General features: G+C 48.0%; 1 protein-coding gene across 1 annotated transcript in view; it reads right to left on the reverse strand.

Annotated features, from left to right (window-relative positions):
- Window positions 1–13,071, reverse strand: part of ATP10D (ATPase phospholipid transporting 10D (putative)) — a 226,649-nt gene that overhangs the window by 94,097 nt on the left and 119,481 nt on the right. The window contains exons 10-11 of the mRNA XM_063920975.1: window positions 9,850–10,091; window positions 8,766–8,951 (exon numbers count right to left, since the gene is read on the reverse strand). Of these exons, the coding sequence (XP_063777045.1) occupies window positions 8,766–8,951; window positions 9,850–10,091 (428 nt within the window). The remainder of the gene's footprint in view (window positions 1–8,765; window positions 8,952–9,849; window positions 10,092–13,071) is intronic.

Raw genomic sequence — 13,071 nt, forward strand, 5'->3', positions numbered from 1 at the left:
GTTTCCAATACTGCCTTCCTGTCGGAGGAAGACGTTGGTAAAGCAGACATCAGGAGCCTGCGAGGGGGAGACGTCTCGAATTTCCAATCAGTACCCCCTGGGATACTACTTGTAGGATCCAGAGGTCCTGTACGGCCCCAGCGTCATGCTGAGGGCTTGGCAGAAGCGGTGAAGGGCTTCTGTTCCTGGGAATGGGCTGCCTGCTGCAGTCTTCTTCCCTTTCCTCTATCCCTGGGCAGATATGACTGGCCTTTTGCCCGCTTGCCCTTATGGGGACGAAAGGACTGAGGCTGAAAGACAGTGTCTTTTTCTCTCCTTTATACGGCAATACTTCCATGTGCCGTTTGGAATCTGCATCACCTGACCACTGTCGTGTCCATAAACATCTTCTGGCAGATATGGACATCGCACTTACTCTTGATGCCAGAGTGCAAATATCCCTCTGTGCATCTCGCATATATAGAAATGCATCCTATAAATGCTCTATAGTAAATAAAATACTGTCCCTGTCAAGGGTATCAATATTTTCAGTCAGGGAATCCGACCAAGCCACCCCAGCGCTGCACATCCAGGCTGAGGCGATCGCTGGTCGCAGTATAACACCAGTATGTGTGTATATACTTTTTAGGATATTTTCCAGCCTCCTATCAGCTGGCTCCTTGAGGGCGGCCCTATCTGGAGACGGTACCGCCACTTGTTTTGATAAGCGTGTGAGCGCCTTATCCACCCTAAGGGGTGTTTCCCAACGCGCCCTAACTTCTGGCGGGAAAGGGTATACCGCCAATAATTTTCTATCGGGGGAAACCCACGCATCATCACACACTTCGTTTAATTTATCTGATTCAGGACAAACTATAGGTAGTTTTTTCACACCCCACATAATACCCTTTTTTGTGGTACTTGTAGTATCAGAAATATGTAACACCTCCTTCATTGCCCTTAACAATTAACGTGTGGCCCTAAAGGAAAATACGTTTGTTTCTTCACCGTCGACACTGGAGTCAGTGTCCATGTCTGTGTCTGTGTCGACCGACTGAGGTAAAATGGGCGTTTTAATGCCCCTGACGGTGTTTGAGACGCCTGGACAGGTACTATTTTGTTTGCCGGCCGTCTCATGTCGTCAACCGACCTTGCAGCGTGTTGACATTATCACGTAATTCCTTAAATAAGCCATCCATTCCGGTGTCGACTCCCTAGAGAGTGACATCACCATACAGGCAATTGCTCCGCCTCCTCACCAACATCGTCCTCATACATGTCGACACACACGTACCGACACACAGCACACACACAGGGAATGCTCTGATAGAGGACAGGACCCCACTAGCCCTTTGGGGAGACAGAGGGAGAGTTTGCCAGCACACACCAAAACGCTATAATTATACAGGGACAACCTTCATATAAGTGTTTTTCCCTTATAGCATCTTAATATATATAATCATATCGCCAAATAAGTGCCCCCCCTCTCTGTTTTAACCCTGTTTCTGTAGTGCAGTGCAGGGGAGAGCCTGGGAGCCTTCCCACCAGCATTTCTGTGAGGGAAAATGGCGTTGTGTGCTGAGGAGAATAGGCCCCGCCCCCTTTTCGGCGGGCTTCTTCTCCCGTTTTTCTGAGACCTGGCAGGGGTTAAATACATCCATATAGCCCCAGGGACTATATGTGATGTATTTTTTAGCCAGAATAAGGTATTATCATTGCTGCCCAGGGCGCCCCCCCCCAGCGCCCTGCACCCTCCGTGACCGCTGGTGTGAAGTGTGTGACAACAACGGCGCACAGCTGCAGTGCTGTGCGCTACCTCATGAAGACTGAAAAGTCTTCTGCCGCCGGTTTCTGGACCTCTTCACTTTTCGGCATCTGCAAGGGGGTCGGCGGCGCGGCTCCGAGACCGGACTCCATGGCTGGGCCTGTGTTCGATCCCTCTGGAGCTAATGGTGTCCAGTAGCCTAAGAAGCCAATCCATCCTGCACGCAGGTGAGTTCACTTCTCTCCCCTAAGTCCCTCGTAGCAGTGAGCCTGTTGCCAGCAGGTCTCACTGAAAATAAAAAACCTAATAACTTTTTCTAAGCAGCTCTTTAGGAGAGCCACCTAGATTGCACCCTGCTCGGACGGGCACAAAAACCTAACTGAGGCTTGGAGGAGGGTCATAGGGGGAGGAGCCAGTGCACACCACCTGATCCTAAAGCTTTATTTTTGTGCCCTGTCTCCTGCGGAGCCGCTAATCCCCATGGTCCTGACTGAGTCCCAGCATCAACTAGGACGTCAGAGAAATTGGGGTTTCTTAAGAATGCAAAGCCCATCATGTCGATGAAATCGCAAACTACTCACAGTTGCACATATGCATCAATACACCCATTTTCAGAATCGTCTTTTGACCAAGGATGGTGCTGGCGGAACTGTGTCATTATGGTGGTGGTAATGATGACGACGACTGTTAGCAAACCATGTATACTCATAGGGGCAGACCAGATACAGACAGGAGTACAACTCTACATAAGAGCAGACATACACATTTAGTCCCACGCTCACAAAACAGGAGGAATGGCAGCATACTGGCTTCCTACTCTGCATCAGTTCCTATATGTGTGATAAACACTGTGTCTAATTTGTCCACTTAACCACTCCAGAAAAATAAGAATTTACTTACCGATAGTTCTATTTCTCGTAGTCCGTAGTGGATGCTGGGGACTCCGTCAGGACCATGGGGAATAGCGGCTCCGCAGGAGACAGGGCACAAAAGTAAAAGCTTTAGGATCAGGTGGTGTGCACTGGCTCCTCCCCCTATGACCCTCCTCCAAGCCTCAGTTAGGATACTGTGCCCGGACGAGCGTACACAATAAGGAAGGATTTTGAATCCCGGGTAAGACTCATACCAGCCACACCAATCACACTGTACAACCTGAGATCTGAACCCAGTTAACAGCATGATAACAGCGGAGCCTCTGAAAAGATGGCTCACAACAATAATAACCCGATTTTTGTAACAATAACTATGTACAAGTATTGCAGACAATCCGCACTTGGGATGGGCGCCCAGCATCCACTACGGACTACGAGAAATAGAATTATCGGTAAGTAAATTCTTATTTTCTCTGACGTCCTAAGTGGATGCTGGGGACTCCGTCAGGACCATGGGGATTATACCAAAGCTCCCAAACGGGCGGGAGAGTGCGGATGACTCTGCAGCACCGAGTGAGAGAACTCCAGGTCCTCCTCAGCCAGGGTATGCCCCTGACCAAGTAGCAGCTCGGCAAAGTTGTAAAGCCGAGACCCCTCGGGCAGCCGCCCAAGATGAGCCCACCTTCCTTGTGGAATGGGCATTTACATATTTTGGCTGTGGCAGGCCTGCCACAGAATGTGCAAGCTGAATTGTACTACACATCCAACTAGCAATCGTCTGCTTAGAAGCAAGAGCACCCAGTTTGTTGGGTGCATACAGGATAACAGCAAGTCAGTTTTCCTGACTCCAGCCGTCCTGGAAACCTATATTTTCAGGGCCCTGACAACATCTAGCAACTTGGAGTCCTCCAAGTCCCTAGTAGCCGCAGGTACCACAATAAGCTGGTTCAGGTGAAACGCTGACACCACCTTAGGGAGAAACTGGGGACGAGTCCGCAGCTCTGCCCTGTCCGAATGGACAATCAGATATGGGCTTTTGTGAGACAAAGCCGCCAATTCTGACACTCGCCTGGCCGAGGCCAGGGCCAACATCATGGTCACTTTCCATGTGAGATATTTCAAATCCACAGATTTGAGCGGTTTAAACCAATGTGATTTGAGGAATCCCAGAACTACGTTGAGATCCCACAGTGCCACTGGAGGCACAAAAGGGGGTTGTATATGCAGTACTCCCTTGACAAACTTCTGGACTTCAGGAACTGAAGCCAATTCTTTCTGGAAGAAAGTCGACAGGGCCGAAATTTGAACCTTAATGGATCCCAATTTGAGGCCCATAGACACTCCTGTTTGCAGGAAATGCAGGAATCGACCGAGTTGAAATTTCTTCGTGGGGCCTTCCTGGCCTCACACCACGCAACATGTGGTGATAATGTTGTGTGGTCACCTCCTTCCTGGCTTTGACCAGGGTAGGAGTGACCACTTCCGGAATGCCTTTTTCCCTTAGGATCCGGCGTTCAACCGCCATGCCGTCAAACGCAGCCGCGGTAAGTCTTGGAACAGACATGGTACTTGCTGAAGCAAGTCCCTTCTTAGCGGCAGAGGCCATGAGTCCTCTGTGAGCATCTCTTGAAGTTCCGGGTACCAAGTCCTTCTTGGCCAATCCGGAGCCACGAGTATAGTTCTTACTCCTCTACGTCTTATAATTCTCAGTACCTTAGGTATGAGAAGCAGAGGAGGGAACACATACACCGACTGGTACACCCACGGTGTTACCAGAACGTCCACAGCTATTGCCTGAGGGTCTCTTGACCTGGCGCAAAACCTGTCCAGTTTTTTGTTCAGGCGGGACGCCATCATGTCCACCTTTGGTTTTTCCCAATGGTTCACAATCATGTGGAAGACTTCCGTGTGAAGTCCCCACTCTCCCGGGTGGAGGTCGTGCCTGCTGAGGAAGTCTGCTTCCCAGTTGTCCACTCCCGGAATGAACACTGCTGACAGTGCTATCACATGATTTTCCGCCCAGCGAAGAATCCTTGCAGCTTCTGCCATTGCCCTCCTGCTTCTTGTGTCGCCCTGTCTGTTTACGTGGGCGACTGCCGTGATGTTGTCCGACTGGATCAGCACCGGTTGACTTTGAAGCAGAGGTCTTCCTAGGCTCAGAGCATTGTAAATTGCCCTTAGCTCCAGTATATTTATGTGGAGAGAAGTCTCCAGACTTGACCACACTCCTTGGAAATTTCTTCCCTGTGTGACTGCTCCCCAGCCTCTCAGGCTGGCATCCGTGGTCACCAGGACCCAGTCCTGAATGCCGAATCTGCGGCCCTCTAGTAGATGAGCACTCTGCAGCCACCACAGAAGAGACACCCTTGTCCTTGGAGACAGGATTATCCGCTGATGCATCTGAAGATGCGATCCGGACCATTCGTCCAGCAGATCCCACTGAAAAATTCTTTCGTGAAATCTGCCGAAAGGAATCGCTTCGTAAGAAGCCACCATTTTTCCCAGGACTCTTGTGCATTGATGCACTGACACTTGGCCTGGTTCTAGGAGGTTCCTAACTAGCTCGGATAACTCCCAGGCTTTCTCCTCCGGGAGAAACACCTTTTTCTGGACTGTGTCCAGAATCATCCCTAGTAACAGCAGACGTGTCGTCGGAATCAGCTGCGATTTTGGAATATTTAGAATCCACCCGTGCTGTCGTAGAACTACTTGAGATAGTGCTACTTCGACCTCCAACTGTTCTCTGGACCTTGCCCTTATCAGGAGATCGTCCAAGTAAGGGATAATTAAGACGCCTTTTCTTTGAAGAAGAATCATCATTTCGGCCATTACCTTGGTAAAGACCCGGGGTGCCGTGGACAATCCAAACGGCAGCGTCTGAAACTGATAGTGACAGTTCTGTACCACGAACCTTAGGTACCCTTGGTGAGAAGGGCAATTTGGGACATGGAGGTAAGCATCCTTGATGTCCAGGGACACCATATAGTCCCCTTCTTCCTGGTTCGCTATCACTGCTCTGAGTGACTCCATCTTGATTTGAACCTTTGTATGTAAGTTTTCAAAGATTTCAGATTTAGAATAAATCTCACCGAGCCGTCTGGCTTCAGTACCACAAATAGCGTGGAATAATACCCCTTTCCTTGTTGTAGGAGGGGTACTTTAATTATCACCTGCTGGGAATACAGCTTGTGAATTGTTTCCAATACTGCCTCCCTGTCGGAGGGAGACGTTGGTAAAGCAGATTTCAGGAACCTGCGAGGGGGAGACGTCTCGAATTTCCAATCTGTACCCCTGGGATACTACTTGTAGGATCCAGGGGTCCACTTGCGAGTGAGCCCACTGAAACTCTTGAGACGACCCCCCCCACCGCACCTGAGTCCGCTTGTACGGCCCCAGCGTCATGCTGAGGACTTGGCAGAAGCGGTGGAGGGCTTCTGTTCCTGGGAAGGGGCTGCCTGCTGCAGTCTTCTTCCGTTCCTCTACCCCTGGGCAGATATGACTGGCCTTTTGCCCGCTTGCCCTTATGGGGACGAAAGGACTGAGGCTGAAAAGACGGTGTCTTTTTCTGCTGAGATGTGACTTGGGGTAAAAAGGTGGATTTTCCAGCTGTTGCCGTGGCCACCAGGTCCGATGGACCGACCCCAAATAACTCCTCCCCTTTATACGGCAATACTGCCGTTTGGAATCTGCATCACCTGACCACTGTCGTGTCCATAAACATCTTCTGGCAGACATGGACATCGCACTTACTCTTGATGCCAGAGTGCAAATATCCCTCTGTGCATCTCGCATATATAGAAATGCATCCTTTAAATGCTCTATAGTCAATAAAATACTGTCCCTGTCAAGGGTATCAATATTTTCAGTCAGGGAATCCGACCAAGCCACCCCAGCGCTGCACATCCAGGCTGAGGCGATCGCTGGTCGCAGTATAACACCAGTATGTGTGTATATACTTTTTAGGATATTTTCCAGCCTCCTATTAGCTGGCTCCTTGAGGGCGGCCGTATCTGGAGACGGTAACGCCACTTGTTTTGATAAGCGTGTGAGCGCCTTTAATTTTCTATCGGGGGAGACCCACGCATCATCACACACTTCATTTAATTTATCTGATTCAGGAAAAACTACAGGTAGTTTTTTCACACCCCACATAATACCCTTTTTTGTGGTACTTGTAGTATCAGAAATATGTAACACCTCCTTCATTGCCCTTAACATGTAACGTGTGGCCCTAATGGAAAATACGTTTGTTTCTTCACCGTCGACACTGGAGTCAGTGTCCGTGTCTGTGTCGACCGACTGAGGTAATGGGCGTTTTAAAGCCCCTGACGGTGTTTGAGACGCCTGGACAGGTACTAATTGGTTTGCCGGCCGTCTCATGTCGTCAACCGACCTTGCAGCGTGTTGACATTATCACGTAATTCCCTAAATAAGCCATCCATTCCGGTGTCGACTCCCTAGAGAGTGACATCACCATTACAGGCAATTGCTCCGCCTCCTCACCAACATCGTCCTCATACATGTCGACACACACGTACCGACACACAGCACACACACAGGGAATGCTCTGATAGAGGACAGGACCCCACTAGCCCTTTGGGGAGACAGAGGGAGAGTTTGCCAGCACACACCAAAACGCTATAATTTTACAGGGACAACCTTATATAAGTGTTTTCCCTTATAGCATCTTAATATGTAATAATATCGCCAAATAAGTGCCCCCCCTCTCTGTTTTAACCCTGTTTCTGTAGTGCAGTGCAGGGGAGAGCCTGGGAGCCTTCCCACCAGCAGTTCCGTGAGGGAAAATGGCGCTGGGTGCTGAGGAGAATAGGCCCCGCCCCCTTTTCGGTGGGCTTCTTCTCCCGTTTTTCTGACAACCTGGCAGGGGTTAAATACATCCATATAGCCCCAGGGGCTATATGTGATGTATTTTTAGCCAGCATAGGTACTTTCATTGCTGCTCAGGGCGCCCCCCCCAGCGCCCTGCACCCTCAGTGACCGTTGGTGTGAAGTGTGCTGAGAGCAATGGCGCACAGCTGCAGTGCTGTGCGCTACCTTAAGAAGACTGGGAAGTCTTCAGCCGCCGATTTCTGGACCTCTTCTCTCTTCAGCATCTGCAAGGGGGTCGGCGGCGCGGCTCCGGTGACCCATCCAGGCTGTACCTGTGATCGTCCCTCTAGAGCTAGTGTCCAGTAGCCTAAGAAGCCAATCCATCCTGCACGCAGGTGAGTTCACTTCTTCTCCCCTAAGTCCTTCGATGCAGTGAGCCTGTTGCCAGCAGGACTCACTGAAAATAAAAAAACCTAACAAAACTTTTACTCTAAGCAGCTCTTTAGGAGAGCCACCTAGATTGCACCCTTCTCGGCCGGGCACAAAGATCTAACTGAGGCTTGGAGGAGGGTCATAGGGGGAGGAGCCAGTGCACACCACCTGATCCTAAAGCTTTTACTTTTGTGCCCTGTCTCCTGCGGAGCCGCTATTCCCCATGGTCCTGACGGAGTCCCCAGCATCCACTTAGGACGTCAGAGAAATAAAAACAAGTAAGACAGCCAAAGAGTATAATAAACATAAAAGATAAAATACCAGTGCACTAGATTTATGAAGTTATAATGATAGATGAGCCACACTGGTTAAAGAGCCACAGCTAAACAAATCAATAAAAGCATGTGCTTTAATTGATATGAATAATGTTATATTAAAGAAGGTATCTAAATGCATATCAGACTTCTTTTCATTTACGGAAGACTAGCTTACCAACGAATTTCGTCTAGTCTTTTGACACATCTATGCTTCTGTTATCTGGGCAGTAACCTGCGTTGTAAGGTGGAACACACAATGGTCCTCGTGAGAATGTACCTTTTGAGCCTTTCAGTCCCAAAGTTTCTACTGCAGTGGCTTTTGTTAGTTGGGAAAGGAAAACTTTTCTTCTTTTAAAACTGACAAAGTGAATAAATATCCCAAACGCCTCTTTAATACTATATAATAAACCACTAAAGCACTTGGCTCTTGAAAATACAATTTATTTGTAAGCTGAAACTATTCCCATCAGTCTTTTTCATGTCTATTTGCATAAAAGATTTGTTCCCATTAGGCACAAGCTGCTTGCACACATTGAACACCACAAGAAGAAAGAGACACAACTTCCATACCTTCTGGCGTGGCTGATTAGGCAAGGAGACCACTACAGTGTTACAGATGGCCAACGCAAGGAAGAAATCAACAATGTACGAGATCTCCAGTGCAGCCTCCTCAACTTGACTGGACAGGTACAGACAATGAGGAGTGATCTGGTAAAACTTCCTCAGCAATCTAGGGTCTGGCATCACATCCTTCTCCTGTTAATGAAGCATCACAAATATAATAACTACAAAACAATAAGCTATTTCATCTGAAATTGTGATCATTTTCAAAGTGACAAACGGTTCACACTGGCAATAAAATCAACGAGATCTTGCACCAGGTTTGCTATTTACTATCGGACGATTTAAAATTTCCTTATAAAACAATTATTTTCAAATTTGTGAGTACCACATTTAAAAAAAAAAAAAATGCTACAAGCTACCTTTGACTAATATTATAAACAGGCCCTACACACTGGGCGACATGAGTGAAAGATATGAACGATCTCGTTCATTAATGAACTAGATACCGTTCATAGCTTTCAGTGTGGAGGCACCAGCGATGAACGATGCGCAGCCGCGCGCTCGTTCATCGCTGGTGCCTCGTCGCTTGTGCATGCAAGAAACTTCACTCCCCCCCCCCCCCCCCCCCCCCCACCGCCGGTCGGCCGTATCCACCGTCGGGCAGCTCGGCGGCGCATCGCGCAGTATGTAGGGCCCTTAAGACTACTAATGGTGGGATGGGTACAAGAGTCATTTGGGATCCCGACAATCAGAATGCCAACTGCAGCATCCCGACGGTCAGAATACAGATGGATCACAGCACTTATTTTAACCCCACTCCTAATCCATCCCTCCTGCAGTTTAACCCTAACCCGCCCCACAACCTCAGCCTAACCAACTCCCCGTAGCCTAACCCTAATATTTATCTTTGTTACCCATCAGGATTCTGCTGTCGGTATCCTGACTGTTGGGCTCCCAACTGCCGGGATCTTAACTGCATCCCCTAATGCCCAATGGTTTTCATAAAGAGCAAATGAGATCCTAAGGATAAGTGACTTTAGGTGGCAGCATTCTCTGAGTGCAATGTGACTCATTAATGAACTGTACATACCATAGGACTGCTGAATGCAATGTGCCTCTGGTGTGGTGGAGGAGAGCTTGCCCCGTCACCTTCTCCTTGCAGCTCTAGACCACTTGCACACAGCTTGTTCAAAGACTTGTTGCTTGGCCCGCTCCTCAGCAACTTAGGACTGTGACTCTTGGGCTTATAAGTGTCACTTCTAGAGAAGCAGAAAGTATCCAATATGTCATCGGAATGCAGATCAGATTCCTGATAGGAATCCAGTCTCTTGGCTTTAAAGGCAAATATAGAAAGGAAATTGTAAATGCAATCATATGTAATCACAATTATTACAGCAAATTTTGATTAAAAAAATAAAATCTATGCATTTAATGGCAACAGCAGTTAATGTACAGATGTAGCCACCTTTATCTTGACTGTTTCTCCGCCGAGACGGGCGTTTAGTCACGCTAAGGCGATAGCTGAGTTTAATCACAGGTAGGCGCGTTGAGGCGATCTAGATACTCATCATGCATTACACATCTCCACCACTGTGTGGCTAATGCTCCACTAATCCAGTACTTTCGATCGTACAGTATAGCGGCGGATTGATCTACAGCTCTGGCAATACTGTAGGCGTAACGGGAGGCGGTGGAAAAAGTATGGAGTACTGTATGTGTATGGAGACGCAACTACAGTAATTGTGTAAAAGGAAGAATGTACAGGACAATGTATAAACACCGTGCTTTTAAAATACATGAGCGTCTGGGAATGGAGGGCTACAGTAGCTAGCAGGAGGCGGTGGAAAATACCGTGCTTTACAAATGCGAGCGTCCGAGTCCTCTAAGGCATAAACCAACACCAATGGGGTGGGGGCCGGGCGCTGTTTGCAGTACTTTCACACATGAAATTGGGAGTCTCTCATGAGGCGTCGTGGGCTAGGGGTGAAGGCTCCCACCTCCCACGCTGGGGGTCCTGGGTTCGAGACGTGATGTGCCTTCTTTTTTTTTTTTTATTGTAATAATACACTGTATTATTTTATCTACATTGTAAGACAGTCAATGGAAAGGTGCACACAAGTTACATATAAATCAGAGTACATCTGCAGGAGCGATTCTTTACGCTAAATGCAACTAAACAGCGGGAATGAAATGAGGGTATTCTGACGCTACTAACTGAGCAAAACAGTACTGTAGATCTTCAGCGTTTGTGTATTGCACATGACCTGAATTCCCTCCCTGTGCAGGCTCCCAGGGGGGAAGGGTGATGGGGGTAGGGGGAGACGATGGGAAATACTGTACTGTGCCTTTGAAATGCAATTACATGAGCGTCCGAGTCCACTACGGCATACTGTAAACCAACACCAATGGGAAGGAAATGCCAACCATTTTTTTTATGTGTTCCCGTGACTTTCATTTAAAAAAATTTTTTTTCTCTCTAATACATCCAATGGAAGGATGCACACAGGTTTCACATAAATCAAAGTACATCTGCAGGAGCGATTCTTTACGCTAAATGCAACTGCACAACGGCAATGAGTAGAAATGAGTGTATTCTGACGCTACTAAGTGAGCAAAACAGTACTATACAGTAGATATTCGGTGTTTGTGTATTGCACATGACCTGAATTCCCTCCCTGTCTACTGCATGATCTGTGCAGGCTCCCAGGGGGGAAGGGCAATAGGCTAGCAGGAGGCGGTGGAAAATACCGTGCTTTACAAATGCGAGCGTCCGAGTCCTCTAAGGCATAAACCAACACCAATGGGGTGGGGGCCGGGCGCTGTTTGCAGTACTATCACACATGAAATTGGGAGTCTCTCATGAGGCGTCGTGGGCTAGGGGTGAAGGCTTCCACCTCCCATGCTGGGGGTCCAGGGTTCGAGACGTGATGTGCCTTCTTTTTTTTTTTTATTGTAATAATACACTGTATTATTTTATCTACATTGTAAGACAGTCAATGGAAAGGTGCACACAAGTTACATATAAATCAGAGTACATCTGCAGGAGCGATTCTTTACGCTAAATGCAACTAAACAGCGGGAATGAGTAGAAATGAGGGTATTCTGACGCTACTGTGAGCAAAACAGTACTATACAGTAGATATTCGGCGTTTGTGTATTGCACATGACCTGAATTCCCTCCCTGTCTACTGCATGATCTGTGCAGGCTCCCAGGGGGGGGAAGGGCAAGAGGCTAGCAGGAGGCTACTGGGGACTCAGACTCATACAGTACTTGCATTTCAAAAGCACAGTATTTTCCACCGCCTCCCGCTTGCCCATCGCCCTTCCCCACTGGGATCCTGCACAGGTCATGCAGTAGACAGGGAGGGAGTTATTCACGTAAACTAGGGCAAAGCTGCAGGAGCAGTTGTACTGTTTAGGGTCTATGCACCATATGGTATACATACAATTCTATAGCAGGGCAGACTCAATCGAAATGGCTACCGCCTGTGTCTCCTCGCCCAATGGAGGCCCTCGGCTATGGAGCAAGTAACAGCACAGATTTGGTAGGTCACGGGGCAATGCTGAAGGAGCGTCAGAATCCCCTAGCTAAAATACACAGGGGTGATAGGGATAAGTGAGGTCTTTGCGCATAACGATACACCGCAAAGTTCCCCATGGTTTTGATTATGCCTTTTCTTTGAACACGGTATTTTCCACTGCCTCACCCTACCCCCATCCCACTTTCCCCTTCCCCCCCTGGGAGCCTGCAAAGTACATGCAGTAGACAGGGAGGGAGTTCCGATCAGGTTACAAGACATGTGCAACAGTATACTACTGTATGTAGGAAAATCCACCGCCCACTCTGATTTATGTGAAACCTGTGTGCACCCTTCCATTGAATGTATAACAAAGAAAAATAATAATAATAAAGTGAATGTTACAGGAACACATTAAAAAAAGGTTGGCACTTCCTTCCCATTGGTGTTGGTTTATGCCTTAGGGGACTCGGACGTTAATACTTGTATTTCAAAAGCACAGTGTTTTCCACCGCCTCTCCCTACCCCCATCGCCCTTCCCCCCTGGGAGCCTGCACAGGTCATGCAGTGGACAGGGAGGGAGTTCAGATCAGGTACAATACACAAATGCTGACGATCTACAGTACTGTGTTGCTCAGTTAGTTGCGTTGGAATACACTAATTTATACTCATTACCGCTGTGTATTTGTATATAGCGGAATGAATCGCTGCTGCAGATTTACTTTGATTTATGTGAAACCTGTGTGCACCCTTTCATTGAATGTACAACAAAGAAAAAAAATAATAAAGTGAAT

Source organism: Pseudophryne corroboree, chromosome 1 (assembly GCF_028390025.1).
Source record: "Pseudophryne corroboree isolate aPseCor3 chromosome 1, aPseCor3.hap2, whole genome shotgun sequence".
NCBI lineage: Eukaryota > Metazoa > Chordata > Amphibia > Anura > Myobatrachidae > Pseudophryne > Pseudophryne corroboree.